The sequence below is a fragment of the Desmodus rotundus genome, chromosome 11 (assembly GCF_022682495.2).
Source record: "Desmodus rotundus isolate HL8 chromosome 11, HLdesRot8A.1, whole genome shotgun sequence".
NCBI lineage: Eukaryota > Metazoa > Chordata > Mammalia > Chiroptera > Phyllostomidae > Desmodus > Desmodus rotundus.
This window is the reverse complement of record NC_071397.1, coordinates 59,568,357-59,593,841: the sequence shown is the minus strand read 5'-3', so window position 1 is coordinate 59,593,841 and position 25,485 is coordinate 59,568,357. Positions and strand designations below refer to the sequence as shown.

At 36.8% G+C, this 25,485-nt stretch overlaps 1 protein-coding gene across 3 annotated transcripts in view; it reads left to right on the top strand.

Annotated features, from left to right (window-relative positions):
- Positions 1 to 25,485, top strand: part of ATG5 (autophagy related 5) — a 119,561-nt gene that overhangs the window by 21,054 nt on the left and 73,022 nt on the right. For 2 of the 3 annotated variants that reach the window (XM_024551773.3, XM_024551774.3), the window contains 2 exons: positions 1,974 to 2,052; positions 16,140 to 16,302. The exons of the other annotated variant lie outside the window; for it this stretch is intronic. In XM_024551773.3, the coding sequence (XP_024407541.1) occupies positions 1,974 to 2,052; positions 16,140 to 16,302 (242 nt within the window). The remainder of the gene's footprint in view (positions 1 to 1,973; positions 2,053 to 16,139; positions 16,303 to 25,485) is intronic. 3 annotated transcript variants of the gene reach the window in all.

Genomic DNA, 25,485 nt, shown 5'->3' with positions numbered 1-25,485 from the left:
GCGTCTACTTTCATTAACTTGTTATTCTGACCCAAATACTTACTATTTATTTTTTAAATTTTATTTGATTTTATATGACATTATCAAGTGTTTTAAGATAGTATTTTATTTAACTTTAGAATTTGCTTGCAGTTTCATTGTGAATGGCAGAGGATGGGCACAACGGTGGACTGCTAGCCATTTTATGGGATCACTGGTGAATCTGCCCAATAGGTCCACTGCTTAATTTGCTAAAGGGATTCTATAATTACATGTGCGGGACTGTGTAGAATTTGGAAAGCAGTATGCTCTATTAGCTTAAATAGCCACATTCATTCTTAACTTAGTTGTGGATACCTAAAAGGAACAGTGTTTTAAAAAAATGAAGACTAAAAAAGGTCTCTTTTGTAAAGGTTCAAGGCATTATGTAGAGCATATACAATTTTAAGAGTTCAGAGAGAGGAACCAGAATTGGATAGAATCTATAATTTGTCTCTAGTGCAATATTTTTGTTTTTTAATTATTTTTATTTTAGATTTTGATTAAGGCCAGTTTTCTCTGGTATCAGAATATCCTCAAGGGGGAAACATCCTATTAATATTTAGGCAATCCAAAATTTCCTTCAGTGTTCCTGTCTATGAAAGATTTGCAGTAGGTGCCAACTTTCAAATCGAAGTTTAAGGGTTGTTATTAAGAAATACAACTCATGTGACTACAGCTACCCACTGTTTTATTTTATTAGCAGGGCATTCATCCTAAATACATTCTAAATAAATATGTAATCTCTAATGATTGATGACTTTTGCACAACTATATTAGGTAGACATAAGCAAACAAATAGTATTAGCCAACATTTGAATCTTGGTGAGGTAACATATTGGGTCACTCATTTTGAGGGAAATAAGATGTATTTTCAAGTTTTTTAGCTCTTGAATCTAGGAGTAATTCACCAGTATATGGGAAGCAGCGGGACTGACTATACACACCACCAAGCAGTCCTCTCTGTGCCTTTGTTAAGATTCTAATTTAATTCTGATTTACTGCTTAAGCTACTTTAGATCTTTAAAAGGGTGATTTAAAAATAAGGTTTGTCCATTGAAGTTTGTGAGGTTTGTATTATTTTTCTTATTGCTGAATAATTATTTATTTTAGAGAGGGGAAGGGAGGGAGAAGGAGAGGGAGAGAAATACTGATGTGCGATCGCATGTCAGGTGCCATCAGCTGCCTCTCACGTGCCCCCGACTAGGGATCTGGCCCGCATGCCAGGCATGTGCCCTGACCAGAAATTGAATCAGCGACCTCATTTGTGGGGTGGCACTGAACCCACTGAGCCATGCCAGTCAGGGCCCGAAGTTTTTATTTTTTTAAACATTTTGGAATTAGGTTCCAAATTCCATGATGAATTGCTCAGTAATTTTGGACAATTTTGACTTATTGTTATATGAAAAAAGCAGAATATAGCGGTTTGGAAAGGAAAAGCCTAATCTATATTTAGATATGTATACATAAGTAAAAGATTGGAAATTTATATGCTATGATGTTAATATTATAGTAATAACCACAAAATAGGCAATTGCATGTTCTTTTAGCTGCTCTTCTCAATTTCTAAAATTTTAAGTTGTTTTAAAAATTGAAAATATATTTAAATAAGCTTTAAGAAACTGATTGCCCAACATGAATACTAGGATGATAATTAGGTGTTACAGTAGTGTAACATAACAGTGCCCATGGCTGACAAAAGATGCCTTAGCACAATCTCCTTATGTACGTTGAGGCTTTCCTAGGGAATGAAATGACTAGAAGAAAAACCACCTGATGCCTGAATATTGTACCATATCAGCCCAGGCAAGAAACGGTGTAAAATGTCACCTTTCTGTAATATGTGGTTTAAGTCCCCTGATACTGATGTTAAAACATGCTGGAAATTTAATTTTGAGTTGTAGTTATAATTTTAAGTATTTATTCTTTCTTAAAATATACTCTTTCATTTTTAGGCATTATCCAATTGGTTTGCTATTTGATCTTCTTGCATCAAGTTCAGCTCTTCCTTGGAACATCACAGTACATTTTAAGGTATAGTTTAAATAGCATTTCCCATTTGTCCCACTTGTGGTACTTAGTAAGTAGACTTAGAATAGAATTTTTTTAAAGTGAAGCTGTTTATTGCTTTTCCTATGGCACATTTTAATTGCTAAGTTGCCATTAGACTTTATCTATAAAATACCTTTCCATTTCTTCCTAACCTTTGGCAGAACCATTTAAACATTTAATGTGTAATATCTTTTCTTGTTGGACCCTAATGTCCTTTAAAATTTATAGTATTTTGGGGTATTTATATTCATTTAAAAAGTAAATCTCAAATAGGAAGAACAAAATCCTCATAGTAGATGTGGGCATGGTAGTAGGGCAGGAGAAAACTTAAAACTGGGTAACTAAGTCCTTTTTGATTGAGTTGAGAGAAAGGTTAGGACATAAAAGTCTAAATAATTGATCTAATTATGTTTTGAGAAGTTTTAATTCTTCCAGTTTTAAAGAGCCTGGCTAGATTTATTATAACCTAATTTTGTCTTTTTTATAAAGTTCTGGTCCCTCTTTCCTCCAAACCACCCTGATTCTCCACTCCCCCCCCCCCCCCCCGCCCTTCCAGAATTCACAAACACCTCTGAAGGATTGAACCACCTCCATTATTTGATTAATAGGCACTGATTCTGAAGTGGCAGTGGATAATGGAAAGGAGGTGTGTTAAGAATCTGAAAATTTAGATGCTTGATTTGCTTTCCATAGGGACACATTCAAAGTCACTGCCCAAACTGGGCTCACTCATTCTTTTTAAGATGTTTTCCTTCCCATCTTCTGAAATTGAATTTGTGAGTCATTGATGCCTGGACCTCGCTCCCCACTGGCTTTTCTGAGTGGGGACTGGGCTACATTTCCCATGCATGGAACGGTTTCCTGTAAGTTATCAGAATTTATTTTTCTATTATTTGCACTAACGTGGTTTGTATAGTACCATGTTACCAAGGATTTTAGTTAACCACGGAATACAGCGTGAAGACGTGGTTCTGATATACATGAGTTTTGCTTTCCATGGCACTGTGCAAAGTGAAACTCATGTCTGTGAACCTAGTAATTTAAGTTCAGGATGGTGTGAAGATAAAATTACTGCAAGCATAATGAGGGTAGAGGTCCCATATTTCCTAACAAGCCTTTCCCACTGTGTTGAAAAATAATGCCAATAATTTGTGTGTGTGTGTGTGTGTGTGTTTAATACACTCTAAAAGACTTTGAAATCTATGTTAAAATATATCATGGCTACTTATTCATTCATTCAACAAATACTGAGAGTCTGCTGTGTGCCATCCAGGCACTGTTCTAGGAGCTTGGGATATGAGTGCCACAGAGACACTCAGACACTTTAGGGACCCATGTGGCACTACTAAGCCCTCCATAATTATTGATTGAATGAGGAGATGGGTTGCAATAATGATAGGAAAGTCTCAGAATTGTTAGGATTGGTATCATGTAATGATAGGTTCTGAAAGGGGATTGTGGACCCATGGGAGTTTCCAAAATCTTGTCAAATCTATTTCCTTAATAATATTAAGATGTTGTTTGCCTTTTCCACTCCATTTACATTTATACTGATCTGTAAAAGTGTTGGTGGGTAAAACTGTTGGCATCTTAGCCCAAAGCAAGGCAGTGCACCAAACCAGTAGTATTCTCCGCCACCACATGCTGACTGCTCTGGCTGAAGCAGTACAGATTACTAATTATTACTAATCTTGACTTTTCAGTACATGTTTTCTTAATCTCCTGTTGGAAGTACACATAAAATACTTGCCGTATGCCAAACATTGTGGTTTTCTAAGGAAAAACACTTGGGCCCTTCTTTGAGTTGTAAGTTGAATGAGCCACTTTTTTGATGAAGTACCAATTTTTATTTAAAAGAGTGACTGATAGACAAACTGGTTATTTAGACTTGGGTATTTATCAGATAGTTTCTTGAAAATAAACAAAGTGAGCCTCACATTGCCAGTAAAGTAATTGACAATATTTGTTGCCAGTGACAAAATTTGAAATTCTAAGTGAAAATTAGAATTTTGGAAAACATGTATCTGCTACCATGAGCTTTACAGTTTTATTTTTCTTGAAAGAATTTTTTGATGAGATTTGTGGTCTGAGATAGCTTCCCCTGTTCTTGAGTACATTTCATAGTCTCTCCTATGCTTCTGATACCTGTACTTCTTGGTTCTGAATATTGGTGGCTGTTTTATTTCAGTAGTGTATGATATTAGTTATCTATTGCTGTGTAACAGATCATCACACGTGTAGCAGCTTAAGACAACATCTCACCGTTTCTATGGGTGAGACTTACCTAGATCTTCTGCTTAGGATCTCACAGGACTACAAGGTGTTGGCTGGGCTACATTCTCGCCTGGCGATTTGAGGATCTGTTTCCAAGCTCACTCAGTTTGCTGGTAGAATTCATTGTGAATGTAGGACCGAGGGCCAGCTCTTGTTGACTGTCAGTTAGAGGCTGCACTCAGCACCTAAAGGCTGCTTATAGTTGCTCGCCATGTAGACTTTCCCAACATTTGAGTTTAGTCCATTGGGTCAACAAAAAGAGCCCCTAGAACTAGTCTGGTAGCAAGACTGGAGATTTATATGTGACTTAATCACAGAAGTAATATGTGACCTTTACCACATTCTTTTGATAAATGCAAGTCACAGGTCCTGCCCACAGTCTAGGTGGTGAAGATCATGGATAGTCACATGTACTTAAAATTTTATAAAATATGATTTAAGTCATTAATTTAATCATCAGATATTTATTGAGGTAATGGCTGCTTTCAGCTATGACAGGGTAACTGGATTGGATTTTTTTCCAGCCATAAACAGCTATCAAACTGGACAAAATATATGAAGTAGAACTGTTTCAGGCACTGGACATTGGAGAGAAAAGGAACAAACAAGATGAGCCCCACATTTAGCCCAGTAGAAATTAAGGGCAATTCCTGGCTATGTCATGGGGAGTCGGACTCAACCAGGGCATGGAAGTGCTATTGATCTGAGGATGCAGAGATTGGACTTCTGGACTGCTGAAGCCGGTAGAACTTGATAGACAAGGTATTGGAGAAGAGGGAGCAAATGTATAAGTGTGTGTTTCCCAAGAGTACTTGGCTGAAGGCTGGGCTTCTCATGCATAAGTGGTATTCCTCAAGGACCAGTACGGAGTACAAGTTAGGGGATTAAGAGTGGGACAAATCCCATGTTTCCCGGAGATGTTGGATCACAGCCCATCCACAGGTGAGAGAGAGACATAGTTAACATATTGGGCATTTATCTGAGACACCAGAAGGGACTTGCTGTAGGAGTAAGGAGCAGACTTCAGAGCAGTGTTGGCAAATTGTGACCTGGCCCCCTGGCTGTTTTTGTATGGCCTGTGACCTAAGGATGGTTTTATACTTTTTAATGGCTGAAAAAAAAAATCAAAAGAAGAATAATTGTTTGTGACACATGAGAATTATATGGAATATAAATTCTAGTGTCCATAAATATAAATTGTATTGAAGTTCAGCCATCCATGCTAAGTTGTTTATATATTGCCTTTGGGCTACAACTGCAGAGTTGAGCACTTGGTATAGACAGTCTGTGGCCTACATTCTAATACAGTTACTGTACAGCCCTTTACCAAGAAAGTTGGCTAACTCCTATTATAGAATAAAGAATGCTCAGGATATGCCCTAATACAGTAAAAAATTACACTTTTTTAGGATCACGGAGAGGCCCCAGGCAGAAAAAACTCAACAAAGGCAGTATTTATATGTCCAACATACAGTCAATTACAAGAATGTAAATAAGCAGGAAAACTTGAACCATATCAGGGGGAAGAAGTGCTGCTAATATAAACTGACTCTAAGATAACCCACATTTGGAATTTGCAAACAATGAATTAAAGCAACTATTAAAAACTCAGTGACTTAAAATATTATGAAATTACAGAACTTAAAAAATGATATCTGAAATCAAAAATTCACTTGGTGGGCTTAACAGTGAACTGGAGGGGGCACAAGAAGGGCTCTGTGAACTTGAAGACAGTTCCATAGAAATTATCTGATGAGAAGAACTGAGAAAAGAGAATGGCGGGGAGACATAGTCCTAGTGACCTCTAGGATAGTATCAAGCAGTCTACATACATATGTGTAATTGGAGTCCTAGAAGGAGAGAAAGGAGAGAATGAACTAAAAAAAATATTATTAAGAAACAATGATTACATTCACATTTCTTGGTTTCAAAGCTACAGTAAACAAAACCGTGTAGTACGGGCATAAGGGTGGACACATAGATTAAGAATATAGGTGAGAGTCTAGATATAAACACATACATTTATGGGCAGTCTATTTATTTATTTATTTACTTCTTTATTTTTGCTGGGTGTCAAGACAATTTAGTGAAGGGAAGAACCGTTTTTTTAACAGATGGTGCTGGGTAAATTGGATATCCACATGCAAAAGAATGAAATTGACACCTACAAAAAAATAAGTAGGACTGAATCAGACACTTAAATGTAAGCACTGAAGTTAAAAGAAAATAGAAGTAAATTTTGTGATCTTTGATTAGGCAGTGATTTCTTAGGTATGACACTTGCACAAACACCCAAACAAAAAATAGGTAAATTGGACTTCATCAAAGTGGAAAACACTCATGCTGCAAAGGAAGTGAAAATACAACCCATTGAATAGGAGAAAATATTGGTAAACTCATATCTAATAAGGACCTAGTATCCAGGGTATACAAAAAACTCTTTGAATTCAATAATAAAAAGGTAAGTAACCCAATTAAAAATGGGCTTTATATAGGCATTTCTCCAAAGGAGGGATTTATAATTTACCAATGAAACTAGACAAATTTTACTTGGTGAGAAATTTGTTTTTAAGTATAAATCCATCTTCTTTATACATTATGGGGCTATTCATATCTGCTACTTATGTCAGTTTTAGTAAGTTGAATTTTATTGAATTTGTTCAAATTTGCTGGCATAAAGTTGTTCGTAATATTTCCTACTATTCTTTAAATGGCTCTAGGATCTGTAGCAATATCCCATTTTCATTCCTGATACCAGTAAAAAATGGGATTTAAGTAGACATTTCTCCAAAGAAGAGACATAAATGACCAGTAGGCCATGAAAAGATGCTTAGCATCACCAGTCATTAGGAAAATGCATAGTGATTCTAGTAAGTCACTCCTACACAACCAATGAGACGGCTCCAATCAAAAGTTGGACAGTTGGTGTGGACTGATTGGTGCTCTCCTGTTCATGTTTGTGTGGGGAATGTAATGATGCAGCTGCTTTGTAGAACAGTCTGTTCGTTCTTCAGATGATTAAACGTGGGCTTGCCATATGACCCACTAATTGCACTCAGTTACCTACCCAGGGGAATTGAAAACATGTCAGCCCCCAAACAGGTACATGATGTTCATAGTGGCCTTAGTCATAATAGCCAAAAAGTGGAAGCAGCCCAAACGTTCAGCAACTGATGAAGGTGTAAATAAAATGTGAATTCATTACAGGAACTACTATAAAGGACACATGGACAAAATCAAGGGGAAGGGTGGAGGTGGGGGAGGGGGGTTCAGCTGGGGTGGGGTGGAGGGATGGGGAGAAAAAGGACACAACTGTAATTGAATAACAATAAAAAATTAAAATTAAAAAAATGAATTCATGCAATGGAGTATAACTGGACCATGAAAAGGAATGAATTATTGATACATATAGCATAGATGAACCTTGAAACATCATGCTGAGAGAAAGAAAGCAGACACAAAAGGCTGCATATTACATGATTTATATATGAAACGTTGGGAATATGCAAATCTATAGAAACAGAAAGTATATTCGTGGTTTTCAAGGGCTGGAGAGAAGGCCGAATGGGGAGTGACTGCTTACAGATACAAGGTTTCTGGAGTGAGGAAAACATGTAATTAGATAGTGGTGCTTGCAGAACCATGTAAATATATGAAAAACCATGGAGTTGTACTCTTTCACATGGTGAATTTTAAGTGAATGGTATATGAATTGTATCTGGTTTAGCTCAGTGGATTGAGTGCTGGCCTGCAAACCGAAGGGTCACTGGTTTGATTCCCAGTCAGGGCACATGCCTGTGTTGTGGGCTGGGTCCCTAGTAGGGGCTACATGAGAGGCAACCACACATTGATGTTCCCCCTCCTTCCCTCCCTTCCCCTCTCTCTAAAAAAATAAATAAATAAAATCTTTAAAAAAATAATGTTTACTAATTTTCCAAATTTGGGAGAAAAAAATCACCCAAGGAAGCTCAGTGTGTCAAAGAAGCTCAGCAAATCCCAAGCAAGTAAATATATAAAAACTATAGCCAGGCACATCATAATTACACTGCTGAGAAAGAATCAGTTTTAATAGAAAGTTTTGAAAGCATCCACCAGAAAAAAAAAATAAGACCTAAGAGAACAGTAAGGTAAATGATGGCTGGCTTCTTATCCAAAAGTGGAGACTAAAAGACAATGGCATGACATCTTAAAGGACTGAAAGAAACTACAAGTAGGAATGAAGAGTACTGGCAGTGGTAAATGTTTAAAATGTTGCCTCTGTTAACTTGGAAAGAGAAGGGACTATTTAAAATACAATGATACAATTTTTAAAAAGACTTTACTTATTTATTTTTAGAGAGAGGGGAAGGGAGGGAGAAAGAGAGGAGGACAGACATCAATGTGTGGTTGCCTTTTGTGCGCCCCCAACCGGGCATGTGGCCCGCAACCCAGGCCTGTGCCCTGACTGGGAATCGAACCAGTGACCCTTTGGTTTGCAGGCCAGCACGCAATGCACTGCGCCACATTGACCAGAGCACAAAGTAATACAATTTTAAGGAAAGGTTAATAATGTTGGTATTGTAAAATAAATGATCACAATTGTCTAAAGGATAGGGCCACTAAATCCTCAGTTAGCTATGGGTCAGAGAACGAATCAAAAGGGGAATTTTAAAATATTTCCAACTAAATGATAATGGAAACACAACATACTGAAGTTTGTTGTGTTGTGGTTCACCTAAAGGAGAGTTTAGAGGGAATTTAAAACTTTCCCCTATAGTGGAAAAATGCACTTTACTGATATCAAGACTAAAAAATGGGGTATTGTTACAGATCCCATAGCCGTTTAAAGCATGGTAGGAAATATTAGGAACTTTATGACAGCAGGTTTGAGAAATGGACAAATTCAATGAAAATACAATTTACTAAAACTGACATAAGAAGCAGATATGAATAGTCCCATAATGTATAAAGATGAATTTCTAATTAAAAACAACTTTCTCACAAAGTAAAATTTCTTGTCTGGTATCATTGGTGAATTATAATCTTTAAGGAATAAATAATATCAATTTTTACACACTTTTTTCAGTAAATAGAAGAGAGGGGAATGTTTCCCAACTTGCTTTACAGGCCAGAATAACTGTGATACCAAAATTGGTTAAAGATATTAAAAGAAAAAAATTGCTGACCAGTATCCCTCATGAATATAGATGCAAACACTCTCAGAGAATACTAGCAAATCAAATCCAGCAATATATAAAAGGACAATACACCATGACTATATTGAGATTGTCCCAGGAATATAGGGTGATTCAACTTTTCAAATATCAATTAATTGATGTGATTCAGCACATTGACAGGAAAAAGGTAGAAAAATCATATGGTCAGACTAAACAGATGTAGGAAAAGCTTTTGACAAAATTCAGTACCCATTTATGTATATCAAAATGCTTACTAGCAAGCTTTTGAAGAGAAGGGAATTTCCTCAATTTGACAGAGTAAATATGAAAAGCCTACAACTGAAAATCACAGGAAATGACGCTTTAATGAATGTTTCACTCTTAAGATTAGGCAAAAGGCAAAGATGTCTGCCCCCACCACTTCCATGGGCAGTTTTGTTCTGCTGCAAAATCTGTGTTCCTAAAAAGGACTGTGCTGTTAAAAATCACAGGACTGATGGGGAAAATGTGTTAGGAGCAAGAAACCCAAACTTCTTTAGTAACATGAAAAAGATAGGAACCTAATAGCAGCATAGTTTATACCCGTTAATTGGTTAGGAAATACTATAAAAACATGGTACTTCATGTTAATCAAGAATAGAAATTTGCTTGTAGAAATGAATACTGAAAGGGTTAGCTGTTTGTCAGTTATTGTGAAGTGATGAAAGGGAGTGTATTTGAAATTAGACAGAATTGGAATATCGGCTGTGGATGGCTCTTGATGTAAGTTGAGGCAGCAGGTCCATTTCTGAGGGGTGTCTGTTTGGTGTATTCCTGTGCGGCTCGGTTAGCCAGGTGCAGTTTTCTGTCTTCACCTAATATTTCTTGTGGACAGTATTTACAAAAGTAAACATGAAATCACATTGCTGTAATTGTCTCCTAATATATCCCTCACTTGGACAATTTTTATAGACATACAATATGCATGATAATGTATTATTAGGAACTTTGGGGGGTGATGATAATATTCTGTACCTTGTTTGGGCTGACAGTTGCGCAGTGTCAAAATTCATCTCACTGTACACTTGAAATTTCTGCATTTCACTGTCTGTGAGTCATATTTCAATGAATGTGATGGTTTTAAAGGTTTACTGAGAGGACAGAGGGGCGAGAACAGTCACGATCTCTGCCTTGGGGAGCTTTAGGAGCAGTATGATACAAGAACGTAAACAGTATTATAGAGTCAGGTGTAAGGACTGTGTGAATTTAACCTGGACGTGGAGAGTAAGGAATTTCTTGGAAAAAGTGATTTCAAAACAGAACTTGAAGATCGAGGAGGATTTTTGGGGGTAGGCATGTAAGTGGTCAAGGACAAGGATTTCCAAGCAGAGGAAATAGTTTGTGCAAAGGCACAGAGATGAGAGAGTATGGCTGAAAGAACGTCTGGGCAGGGAACAGATATTCAAGATCACTGGAGTAAAGAGTGTGTGTGAGGGAGTGGGGAAAGAGAATAAAGTATATGAAATGGGAGAAGTTATGTTGGAGAGGTCAGTAGAGGACTGAAGACTTTAAAACGGAAGACTTTAGAAGTTTGATTATATCCTAAAAGTGGAGCAGAGCAGAGCAGCCGGGTGAGAAGACCAGATTTTCATTTTAGGAAGATCACTGTGACTCCACATGTGAAAAATGAAGTAAGGGTGTAAGGCTGTGCATGGGAACCAGTTAGGAGGCTTTCAGAAAAGTCAGGCTTTCTGAAATAGCTTTCAGAAAAGCTATTTGTACTGGAATGTGGCACTGGGAGTAGTGAAAGTGAATGGCTTCAGATGTTGTGAGTGGGTGTGGGAGAAAGGGAAGAGGAGTCAAGGGGGAAAATAATTTGTTTACTTTTGGATTTGTTAAGTTTCATATGCCTACTAAACATATATCTACTAGATTAATGGATATATGGGCTCTAGGGTCATGTGAAAGGTCTTGGTTGGAGGTGGATATTGAGACTCATTAGTTCATGGTATGGAGGTAGGTAGGCTTAATTCAAGGTGAGTATATGGAGTGAAAAAATCAAAGAGATCCAAGGCCAGAAACTTTAAAAGTATGGGCATTTAAGGCATGGCCAGAAATAGTCTCTTGCAAATGAAAGTGAGAAAAAAATAAGAGGAGAATGAGAAGTGTGGTAACACAGATTTGAGGATGACTGCTTCGAGGAGAATTGTCAAAGATGTTATTAGATGTCTGCGGGGGGTGGGGGGAGCTTAAACCAATTAAGGACTGGAAGGTGTCTTGTTGATCTTGAAGAGAGCAGTTTCAGTGGAGTGACAGGGTTAGCAGCCAGATTGCCTGGGTAAGTAGGAGCTGAACGCCAGCTGCGCGAGGTTCCAGGCTGGCTCTGAAGGGGAGAAGAGAGCCAGGGCTCTAGCCAGAGGGATGTTGAGGTTGGGGGAAGGGTATTGCTTTTTACTTTAGGGGTTGGATTTATTTTTAAGAACAACTAATGGGAAACAGTAATTACAAAGATAATGTTACAGAAAGAGGGGAATAATTAACTGAGCTGGGTTTCAAAGGTACAGAAAACAGGATGGAAGATATACCTTAGATTGTACCAGGAAAGGAGATGATTGGTTGCAAGTAAGTTTGTAGATTGGATATTGGTAATATTAGGAGATTTAAGAAAGTCAAGAAAGTTTTAAAAAATTTTAGTGCTGATATTAGCATTGATACAGTTAACTTCTGTTAGCTTCTTTTTCATAGTATATTCTTTTCTCATCCTGAAAATGATACTTTGGAAGAAATATTTGAAAATTATTTTCCCTTTCCATTTCCACATACACAACAAAGTGATTTTGGACATAATGTTTTCATATTTTACAAAAGTAAGCCTTTAAGCTGTGGCCTCATCTTTTCCCTGTCAGAATGCTGAGTCCACTGTTAAAAGATGAATTGACAGTGAAATCATACTGCTCTCTGTATGTCAGTGTGCGTAGACTACCATAACAAAATACTGGGAGGCTTATACAACAGAAATGTATTTCTCGTAATTCAGGATGCTGGAAAGTCCAAGATCAAGTCAAGGTCCAGCAGGGTTTGGTTTCTGGTAAGCATTCTCTGAGCTCTCTGCTGTCTTTTCTTTTAAGGACACTTCGTCCTATTGGATCAGTGCATCACCCTTATTACCTCATTTAAACTTAATTGCTTCCTTAAACGTCCCATCTTCAAGTACAGCCGCATTTTTATGAGTGTTGAAGCTTCAGCATGTGACTGTTGGAGGACACAGACACTGAGTCCACAACACTGTGTATTGGCAGCTTCTGTACTTTTGATGCGAAGTTAGATTCTTCATTAATATGGAAAATTTTTTGTTGTTGTTTTGCCCCATTGTCTTAATAGAGTCAGCAGTATTATTAATAGATTGAAAGGCTTTTTTTCCTCCCCACTTACCTTGTAGGTAGTTTTAGTTTAGTGTTATTTCGTGTTATTTAGTTTCTCTAATTTGGAAATATTCCAGACTGTCTGGAATAACATTTTAATTAAAAGGCACAGTTAATATCTAAGTAAATGGAACCTTTCAGATCATTTCTGTAAAAGTAAAATTAGATTTAGTTTATCAGGCATTCTGACATGGAAGATTCATGAAAGTAAGTAAACATGGTGTCAAACTCATCTTTGTTTACAAGAATTTATTTGGACTGACAAGACAAGCACTTATACACAATTGTTAATATATGTAAAAAGAGATTAGAAATGTAATGAATCAAGAGTCTGCTTGTAATTTGATTGTGAAGTTTTAGGGAAAAAATATTTTCCATCTCCATCCCAAGCTAATCATGGAAAAGAGAGGCATTTCATGAGTAGGAGCCAGGCGGGCTTTGGCTGAGACATCTGTCACTTTATTCATTGTCACAATTCAGCTGCTTTGGCTGCTTAATCAGAGACCTCCTTTTCCTGTTACTGCTCTCATGTTTCCCCTGAGTTTATTTTATGAAAGACTTCGCCCCCTTCCTGCATAGAGTTAGAGCATTCTCTGTTGATGGGTAGGTTTGCAAATATCTGTACATTTTTGCTATAAATCTCCCTTTTTTGCTTATGAAGACTAGTCATTTGTGTTAGCTGTCAATTATAGGCATCAGCATTGGTTAAGTTTAGAAACCTTTAAAACAAAGGAAGTCTAGGAAAAGCAAAACTTTTGGACTTTCCCTGGTTACAGGAGCCATTAAGAGGCTTCGCCTACTCTGAAGCAAAACAAAAAAATGGTGGGAGTCCCCTCTCACCCCCACCCAACTTCCCAAACAACTGTTTTGAGAGACCCTAACTCCTTTTTTCCGTAATTAGCTTATATACAGTTTAATAAATTCTAACACTACTTAAGCTTAATAGGTCATAAATTGACACTATATGAAAATAATATTTTCTTTGGAACATGAACTTTTCATATTTTTTGCCATTCATTCATAATCAACGTGGATAATTAGAACAGAGAACTTTACAGTATCTGAAAGAGCTATTCTAAATTTTTGATCAAGTGTAACAAAGTCAAAATATTCTTAAACTGTCATAATGCTAATTCATTTGAATAGAATTGTTATGATATATGAGGTCTTATTAATATAACTATTATTAATACATTGATTAATAATTATATTAATCAATATATTAATATATATTAATATAATGATCTGTTATTAACATTATTAATATAGCAAGCTATTATTATTATAACAAGAACGGTCTCCGCAGTGTTGGTGCAACCTTGCAGCCAAGGAGAGTGGATTGGAATGTGCATGCGTGAGCAATGACTACGTCAATGCACTGGTCAGTGGGGGCTGTAGATGCCGTTGAGTGAGCATGTGTACTGTGTGGCTGTTGCATTCAAAATGATTGCGTGAGGAGAGCAACAGTTCTGCATCAGATTTTTCATTAAGCTTGAACACTCGTCTGTGGGAACTGTTCGGATGATTCAGAAGGCTGCAGTGATGGGCAACCGGTGATTGGATTCATCACGACAGTGCGCTCCCTCGTGCGTCACATCTGATACAGTTTTTTGTCAAAACATCAAATCACCCTGGTGACTTTATCCCCCCTACAGTCCAGATTTGGCACCCTGCGACTTCTGGCAGGAACTAAAACTAAAATCACCTTTGAAAGAGGAGAGATTTCAAACCATCAGTGAGATTCAGGAAAATACAATGGGGCAACTGATGGTGATTGGGAGAACTGTGTGAGGTCCCAAGGTACTTGGAAGGGGATTGAGGCATCATTGTCCTGTGTACAGTGTTTCTTGTATCTTGTATCTTCTTCAGTAAGCGTCCCCATTTTTTGTATTGTGTGACTGGATACTTTCTGGACAAACCTGGTATATTCTTTGTTTTGGTCAGGAAGCCAAGACAAATCCCCTTAATCTAGCTGAAGCAAAGGAAATACATCTGATTATAAAGTTAATTATGGCAGGGGCCCTCTCTCCATGCCACCCATATCCTCTCCCATTTTTTACTTTTGCCTTTCTACCTGTCATATTCTTTTGTCTTTTCATTTTTATGAAATTTTTCATTTTCTCATATTCTTTGCCTTTCTGTTCCTGTGTCTGAAAGAAAGCATCCACCTTAGTTCTTTATGGGCCTCTACTACAAGAGCACCATGAATCTGGATCCCTTTGTATCTAGAGAAGTAATTCATTTGTCCACCTGTCTCCTTCTGTTCCAGGCTGCTGTGACCAGTGGGTCATTTATATAGTGGTTCACCTTGTACTCAGCAGAAACTATTAGATCAGACTCTGTGAGGACAGAGGAAGATAAGACTGTTTATTTGCATTTAAAACTATACTGTAGAAAATTGCTATAGGTAGTCAAGTGCCTTTGCTCTTAGTAGGAGGGCCATTTACTGTAGGTTTTTTAATTATTTAGGAGCTTCCCATGACTTAAAAATTTAATGTTTTCTATTAATATAGTAACAGTGTAGGCTATGACTTAATGCTATTTCTACCAGTATTGTCTGACTCTTTTTATTGAAGGACTTACAGAACAACATCTTTTTCTGTAACATAACTTTTGAACATAGTCATTAAGATTTAGGTGTTAAGGAGAAAGTGGTGTTGTCATAAAGTGGTATTGTATAGTGGTTAAGAGCTGGGAATCTGAGTTGGACTAATCCTAGCTTCACTGCTTACAGGCTTATGACTACTCCCTGAGCTTTATTTTTTTTAATCTGTAAAATAGTAATAACAGTAGTGCACATGTCTTATAAGGATTATTTGGAAAAGGTACAAAATATGCCAATAGCTAAATATTTTTAAGTTCATTTAAAAAAGTATTTGAAATGACACTAAAATCTGCCCATTTGGAAGGTAAAAGATGGTTTACTAAAAATATTGGAAAATCTGGGAAGATACAGTTCTTTTTTTAAAAATATTTTATTTATTTATTTTTAGACAGAGGGGAAGAGAGGGAGAAAGAGAGGGAGAGACACAAAAATATGTGGTTGCCTCTCACGCGCCCCACACTGGGGAACTTGGCCCACAACCCAGGCATGTGCCCTGACTGGGAATCAAACCAGCAGCTCTTTGGTTCACAGGCTGGCACTCAACCACCGAGCAACACCAGTCAGGGCTACGGTCCTTTAAGAAGATAATTTTATACTGTTTTATGTATATATAAATTTTTTTTCCTTTGATAGGGTTTTCCAGAAAAGGACCTTCTGCATTGTCCATCTAAGGATGCAATTGAAGCTCATTTCATGTCTTGTGTGAAAGAAGCTGATGCTTTAAAGCACAAAAGTCAAGTAATCAATGAAATGCAGAAAAAAGATCACAAGCAGCTCTGGATGGGATTACATAATGGTAAATACAGCAATGTTGAATGTCAGAGTAACCCTGTGTAAAGTATGAAAGGAACTATAATTCTGTAAGTAATTGGCTATATCTTAGGGTTGGTAGTACAAGTTTAGATTCTAGTCTCTAGACACAGAATTTTACAAAAAAGCTACCTTTAGTCATCCCTGTGCATTGTACCCTTCCAACATCTCTCTGTTCCTGGGTCCCCAGCATTAGACTAATTGCTTTGCCCATAACATGGGCAGAAGAAACTTCCTGTGTTTAGCTTCTAGAACAAGTGCCCTTACTCTTAAACTTGATCCTTCTGGATGAATACGCTGTTTGCATACCAAAGTACCTCCATTTGGGTAGAGCATTCGTGAACGCCAGCCTCTGTTTACTCAGGACGTAAGACTTGCTTTGTGCTTAGATTCTCTACTGGCTGAGATTTAGGAAATACACCTAAGGGAAAACTGAGGGCAATCTGCAATTCACTGTTCTTCATCTTTTAAGAGACCGTAGCTCCTTAATCTTGCCTGTACTGATCGCCCTCCAGTGTCTTCAAACAGTTCTATGTACAGGAAGTCCTTGCTTTGCAGAAGTCCAGTATGTGTGATTTTAGTTAAATAATACCATTCCCAGTTGCCAAGAGAGTAAATCTTAAAAGTTCTCATCAAAAGAAAAAAAGGTTGTTTTGTAACTTTGTATGATGACTGATGATAACTGGACTTTTTGTGGTAATAATTTTGCAGAATATACAAATATTGAATTATTGTGTTGTACACCTGAAATTAATATGTTATATGGTAACTATACCCCAACTTTAAAAATGAAAAATACACTACCAGTTTCCCAAGAATATGGTTCAAATTTCATTTGCCGTGGTATATATTAACTGAATAATTACATAAAGTGCAAACTTTATTGCAAGCTCTTCAGTCCACAGATCATCACATGACAATACATATGCTTCATGATCAGTGATCAGTCACTTTACTTTTTCAACGTCTGTCAGTGAATCATCATTGTGTATCTGTTATTTTCATCCACAGACAGCAAAGCATGTAATGCTACCTCCTTGTTTCCAGTGATACACCCACGGAACATTTTATAACACTGGATAATTGAAAGAGAGAATTGGCCTCAAAAGGTGAAAGTGCTGTAGAAAGAAAAAGTGATAATTTGGGGAGTGAAATTTGAGTAGAATGTAATGGAATGAGAGAAGATACAGCTGACTGTGAGAGCGTGGACACTGCTGCCATTGGAGAGAGTCAGACAGCAACCACAGGAAATCCGTGCAGTTTTCCACGTAAATGTGGAATGTGGTTGTGGCAATTACGTTATCTCAGAGGAAGTGATGCTGGCAGAAAACTCATTAAAGGGACAGATATTTCATGACATTGAAAGCGCAAATGATAGTATGTTAGGAATTGATCCAAGCTCTTAAGGCTCTTCACTACGGTTTATGGAAGTTGCTTTCTTGTAAGTTACATGTCAAGGAAGCAAGCACTATTCAAACACGCTTGTTTGTTTGTTTTTTACAAAGAAATAAAATACTTTAATTCTTTGTGCTTCTAATGTTTTAAATCACTGTGTACTAAATAAATATTAATCTTAATTATTTTTCTCATTTTTCTATACATTCATAACCATCAGAGTTCGTTATGTTTTTTTTAAAGCTCAGAGAATAATCGTAGGTTTTCACATTAACTATTAAGATCACTTTGTATGCTTACATCTTGCATGGTCACTTTTCCAGGCCCATGCTATTGTGCAAAGCATGGACTGCCTGTATTTTGTCCATTTTTCATGGTGGTTTTTGGACAAGGCATTAGTCCAATATAAGGTTCTCTTTCATGACAACAGTTAGAATAAAACAGAAGCCCCCCCCCCCCCCAAAAAAGAACTATTAATTTGAAAGATGTGATCCAGTTTTATCTTTTGGACTATATTATTGCCACATCAAGGAGGTGTTTGTAGTTATTTAGTGTTCATTAAACTTTCATTACACAAAATACACAGTACTGTGTGACTTCAGTATACAAAAGGCACATATTTTATGACCTTGTGTACTGTAAATTAAATTTTCTCAAGTTTCTTAGATTTGACCTGAGTTACATGGAGTTGCTCCTTCGTTTCATATTTGTACCTGTGGTATTTATCAACTAGATTATTGCAGAAGCAGGCACAAGGCCTTTCACCTCGTTTAATGTTACTGAATACACACATTTTTATGAGATGATTAAAAGAGTTTACAGTCCCTTAAGGTATACTTTTCCCTTTTCCTTGCTGCGTATTTGAAGATGAAGTGACATTTTAGGCGACTTGTGAAATCAGAAGATTGCATAACTGGAAGAAGACAGGAATCTTCTAAAGAGAAAAGGGATCTGAGATAATTTGGCCTTGGAACAGAAGTAAATAATTTAAATGGACATTTAAGTAGATGTGCTTGAACTCTCTTGTGAATGTGAGGAGTCAGCTATAGATTGCTTGGGGATTCAGCAGAGGATTCTAAAAAAGATTGAAATGTTTCGTTTGGGGCACTGGAGGATTGGTTGTGGAGAGTGATGGTTAAGAGTTGTGAAAACAAAGGCCTGGTTTTTAAGTGCCGGGACTACTAGTAGCTTTTTAGGACAAACCACTCAATTCTTTCAGTTTCAGTTTCTTTATCTGTGAAATAAGAGAATATCTGTTTCTCATATAGGTGTCTTTAGAGGCTTTAATGAAACACTAATAAAGTTTATGCAAAGGTGTTTGAAAGGAAGCATAGCTGTCTTGATAAACATAATTATCGAGAAGTCACTTAGAGACTCTAGAACTGGGGTTGGCAAACAAAGAGCCAACCACTTGTTTGTTTCTAATAAATCTAAAGATTTATTAGAACCCTGACATACCCATTCATTCATGTATTGTTTTTGTCTGCTGTCATGCTGCAACAGCTGAGTTAAATAGTTGTGGCAGAGATCATGTGGCCCACAGCCTAAAATGTCTGTGACCCTAAAATGTTTGACCCTTTTAGAAAATATTTGTCAGCCCATAGAAGGTTGATCAAACCAACAGCTCATGTTTATTATTGACCTAAGGCAGGACTCAAAATGCCACACATGCAGAACTTGGTGCAATACAATGTATCAGACTTAGTCTAATACTGCCTTCAGTGATACTTTTTGGAGTAAAATTTCTTTCTCCCTATTTTTGTTTTAGCTCATATTTATTAAGTTAAGTTTTACAAATTACTTTTCAAATTCGTTTTTTTTTAATTTGACTTAAGCTGGTATGTGGTTACAATATATTTTATTCCGTTTTTATATTTAGTGATAAATTATTTTTGTAGCTGTGATGTTTGGTTTTTTTCGTACTGATAATGATAGGGCTTATACACTCAAAACCGTATTTATGGCATCCTGTGGATACTGGAGACCTTGAGAGTTTATTCATTTAGGACATTTTTAGCTGAGTGAAAGTTGTTTGTAGAAAATGTTATCATCTACATTAAGGTAAATGGGTGGCAGGTGGGTATAGTAGTAGTAGTTAATTTGTTCCTTCAGTGTAGAATGTTCTTTCCCATATTTTTTGTCTGTGTCACTTCTACTTATGTTTTTTTGCTCATCTCTTTTGTCACCTCCTATATGAAGCCTTCCCTATTTTTTTAGCCAACAAATACTGAACATTAACGTGCCTGACACTAGACTTGGAGCTAGTCATCGCCCCCTGGTGGGGGGCCAGACATGGGTCCTGTCTTTGTGGGGCTTGCAGACGAGTGGGGGCAGAGCTGTCCTTCTCATGCTGTGGTGACTCCTTGTCCGTGTGCATGCACCTTGGCTCCGTGCTGCATCGCACTCTGGAATAGTGATACTTCGTGTGTTCTGCTAGAGCGTCAGTGTCTCCTGATTGAAGTGTCGCACGTTTGGGTATCCTCCGCACCTGTTCTAGTCCTTCACATAGAGTAGACAAAATAAATATGGATTGAAAGACTTTCATTTTATCCTTTCTGATACTATAAGGAAGTCACATTAATAGCTTTTTATGAATAGTTTAATATTAGTATAAAATAAGGAAAGTGCCTTGTTTGAATTTGTTACCGAAATAGATTTTATGTTTAAGAATTTTCCACCCAAAACAAAGTCCTATTAATTTGTGAAGTCAAAGATACTTCATTTTTTGGTTAGCATAATTGCAGATTGGTCAAGATTGAGGTATAGAAGTTGGCAAGTTTGTTACTCAGAACCGCACCTGTAGAACATAACAACTAACAATTTTTGAATACTTTCAAATGCTAATTTTAATTTTTCAGACCTCTGTGAAAGAGAAATAAGAAACGCTTTTGAAACCAAGAAAACTCATTTAAGACATACTCTGCCTTTCAGTGTTTTTTTTTGGATTTTCATTTTAGATATAAACGAATTTAACTCCCTGTGTAACAGAGTTAGTGACCACACATAAACACAAAAAGAAAGTAGCATTTTTATCACTTATGAGACAGTTTTCACATGTGTAGGCTATTTTCTATTAAATGTCAAGCTGTTTTTCTTATAAGCTACAGATTTTGAGGAAACCTCTAAAAAATATTTATAATGTAGGAGTTAGTTTTTTTAGCCTTAATTTTCTGTATATACCAAAAAAGAAAAGTTGGTGTTACATAAATTCCATAGACCTTCCAGTAAATGCAAGTTTTGACTGCTAAATATGTTGAATATAAACATTGTTTCTAAAGTGTGGTTCATCTCTTTGAGCTAAGTTATGTTTTAAAGAAATTAATTATTTGTTAGTGTACCATTCTAACTTAAAACTGATTTTTAAAAGGACAAAGTGATTAAAGGTGATTTTTATGACAAGTCATAACCTTTGGAAAGTTTTGTTTTATAGGTGATGTAAAAGATAAATTCAGTGGTTCTAGCTCTTTGGAGGCTGTATGACAGAGACAGTTGGGCCGAAATTACATTGCTTTGTTTTCATCAGTTGCATGGAGTAGAGTAAATATTTGACTGAGAATCTATTGCTCAGAGAAGAGCATTGGTCCTGATCTTCATTTGCCAGCTCTTACCGGTTGTGTGGCCATGGCAGGTTACTTTTCTCTGCAAGCTGGAGTTTCCTTATAAATGTGAAGGTGTTAAAGCCTCACAGGACTCCAATTCAAGGGCTATAAAGTGGTAATCACAAATACCTAATTCTGATGATTATTCACAATTGACTCCAGAAGGACCTCTTGGAAGAATAAGTAGCGTTCATAATTTCTCTTTTTCCCTTTCTCCTTCTCTTTTCCCTTTCTTCCCCTTTCTCTTTTTCCCTCTACCCTCCTTGCCACCCTTTTCTCCCCGGCCCTTTTTAAGTAGGACTTGGATGGAGGGTATTCGTTAACTTGCCAGAAATGTGTGGTGTTGTAGTAGAAAGACAACTAAGAGAGAGACCTGAGATCCTCAGCTCCGCAAGAGTGATGTTGTAGAATGTGACATAAGAACATCTTGGCTGCTGAATGGAGAATGAAAGGGAGCCAAGAGTGGAAATGATCAGGCGCTAGTAGTAGGTCCAGGAATAAGATGACGGTGGCCTTGAGGTGAGAATAGTATACCAGACGAAATGCTTGGCCTCTCCGAGGCCACCTTGTTCAAGCCTGCTTTGTTCCCATGGCCTTTAGGCCAATAGCCTCCGCCTAGTCTTGCATATAGACATGCAGATCATTAGAGGAATTCTGCTTGGGGCTTGAGTTTTAGAAAAATAGTCTCTTCTCAGAAGGTGCCTGTACTGAGGAGATAAGGAAAGTATGTATGAAAAAATAATGAATGTTTACCAAAGATTTGCAGGAACCTCCTGCAAAATCTTCCTTGGACCCCTGGTGGCACCCAGGTAGGTGTCTGTGGTTGTCAGTCACCTCTTGCCCCTCTCACTTCCCCTTCCCTTGACATAAAAGAAGCCTGAACTCTGTATTTTCAGATGATGCATTGGAAGATTAGGTCTCCCCATCTTCTCAGTTCATGTCTTCTTGATCATTAAGCTTTTCCTTACTTCAAGGACTGATACTTTGAGTTTTGGCCTTTTGATGCATTGGGGTGCAGGGACTTTGTACCAGTAACAATAGTAGGAGTGGAGAAAAGTCAATGAATCTGGGTTTTTTTCCAGAGGTAGAACTGACAGAATCTATTAGATTAGATGTCAGTTTAGGGTGAAAGAAAGGAAAGAATCATTCTTGCGTTCTGACTTCGGCAGCTAGATGGATAATGGTGCTTTATACTGGGATGTGAAATAACTAGGTAGCAATAGGTTTGGGATGGGGAACAAAGCTAAACTGAGAATGTAAGCTTTGGGTTCAAAAGTTTGAAATGTCTCTTGAGACATTCATGTGGAGATGTATTGAATTGGATGTTAAGTATTGTGTGTGCCAGTACATGGAGAAAGCTTAACAGACTTGAATCAAATTCTATAGCTTCTAATTTCATATTTGTTTACTTTCACAATAAGTGCCATCTTTATTTTATTTTTAATCTTCCTAGTGATACACAGCACTGAAACATGGAGCAGCCCCTTATACCCTGGAAGTCTGGCAATTCCCTGTGTCCACTAATCATCACAGGCTTTTCTTTCTGTACACAGCAGCTTGCCACTTCTGTTGTTTTGCTTGCAATACAGTAAGGTGAATAGGTTCAGTCTGAAGCTGTGTGTGTGGCATTCAAGAATCCACAACTTTGAGGAATTTGCTTAAAGCAAATTTGTAACCTGCATGAGCATTCAGTTAAGTTTTACTGTGGAACAAACAGGCATTTTACTATATTACATGTTTTAAATCAATCTCCTGGTATTTCACTTTCTGTAATTAAAAATAATGATGGAAATTAAAAAGTTTATGCATTGGCATTTTAATATAAAGCCATAAAGGTAGTTTACTAGGCTTCTGGAGAAATACCACTCTTGGAAATTACATGATTTAAGCAAATAAATTTGGTAATAATTTGGATCATAGCCCCTTCTTACAGTAGTCTGGGTGTAGTTGGCAGTGAACATTGTGGTTAATAAAACTTGAAGAAAACACTTAGACAGTTAATTTCATAATATACTACAGATTATGCTAACGTCAGTTTATTGGGAAGAGTCTCTTAACAGTGAATGGTATATGTCCCAGAGTTCATCAAGGGTAGGGAGTAACATTTTGTATATGAGATTCAGTTGATATATGTATAAATATATGTGACTAGACTGATACTTCAGTCTGCAGCCTGATGAATAATTGAAAATATTTTTAGTGAACTTGTGTTGCGGGAATACAAAGGGTTAGTTTGTAATGCCCTTTTAAATAAAATTTCAAATCATCTACAATAAAAAGACTATTATATATTTTATTTATATTTGATCTAGTTAAAAAACTTAAAAATTTATGCTAGCTTACTATCATTTTTATTCTAAGTTTGGTACGATTTGAGATACTTTTCTTATGATTATGGTATACTGTGTGGAGGAAATGCAAACATCTGTCTGATCAGTGATTTTCACTCTTGAGAGTCACGAACATAATTACTGTTTGAATTTACACAGACATCTGTACATATGCATATATAGTTGAACTTACTTTAAAATTTTTTTAAAAAAATATTTTAATTTTTTAAGATGTAGTTATAATTGACATTCAATATTAATTTCAGATGTAAAACCTAATGATTCAGTGTTTGTATATATTGCAGAAATGGTCACCACAGTGTCTAGTTGACTTCCATTACATGGCTAGAAACTTTTTTTTTCTTGTAATAAGAACTATTAAGATCTCTCAGTGACTTTAAAGTCAAACACGCAGTACAGTATCATTAGCTATAGGTACCATGTGTTACATTACGTCTCCAGGACTGATTTATTTTATAATTGGAAATTTGCACCTGTTTACCCCCTTTACTCATTTCTTTGACCCCCTCCATCCCTGTCTCTGACAACTACGATCTGTTCTCTATATCTGTGAGCTTGTTTTTTGTTTCTTAGATTCCACATATTAGTGAGATCATACAGTATTTGTCTTTGATTCATTTCACTTAGCATAATGCCCCCAAGATCCATTTATGTTGTCACAAAGGGCTGAATAATATTCCATTGTATAAATGTACTACATAGGTTGTTTCCATATCTTGGCTATTGTAAATAAGGCTGCAATGGACATACATCTTTTCTAGTTAGTGTTTTCATTTTCTATTTCCAGTAAATACCCAAAAGGAAAATTGCTGAATCATGTGGTGGTTCTACTTTGAAATTTTAGAGGAATCTCCATACTAATTTCCGTAGTATCTGCACTAATTTACATTGCCACCAACAGTGCACAAGGGCTCCCTTTTCTCCATAGCCTCTTCAACACTTTTTATTTATCTTTTTGATAATAGCTATTCTAACCGGTACAAGGTTATATTTCACTGTGGTTTCAATTTGCATTTCCTTGATGATTAATGAAACATCTTTTCATGTTCCTGCTGGTCATCTGTATGCCCTCTTTGGGAAAATGTCCTTTTAGATCTTCTGCTCATTTTAATCAGATTGGAGTGGGGTTTTTTTTTTTTTCTTTTTTCCCTTTTCTTTTTTGCTCTTGAGTTTTAGGAGTTCTTTATATATTTTGAATATTAACCACTTATCAGTAATATCATTTGCAACATATCTTCTCCCATTTGGTTAGTAGCTTTTTTGTTTGTTGATGGTTTCCTTTGCTGTGCAGAAGCTTTTTAGTTTGATGTAATCTCACTTGTTTATTTTTTGCTTTTGTTACTTTGGTGTCTGATTCGAAAAATCATTGCCAAGACCTGTGCCAATTTGTATATATGCGTATATAGTATAACTTACTTTGCTTTTGAATGAATGTTTTGTTTCAAACTTAATTTCATATTCTCCTTGAGAGAGAGAATAACCAAGATGTGTTTACTTTCCTAATATTTGTTTTGTCAGTTAGCTCCTCATCACTTTTCTTTAACCCAGTTTTCTCAGAGTGTAGACAGTGGGCCAGAAGCATCAGCATTACCTAGGAGCTGATTAGAGATGCACTCTTGGCTAACTGAACCAAACTCTGGGTGCGTCCCAGCAGCCTGTGGTTCAGCAAGCCCCTCTCCAGGTGGTTGCGGTGCACTAAATTCAGTTTGAGAACCACGGCTCTGGAGCTGTACTTCTCAGCCTTGGCATTATAGACATTGTGGACGGGATAATTCTTTCATGTTGGGGAAGAGAGGGGGCCGTCCTGTGCACCGTAGGATGTTT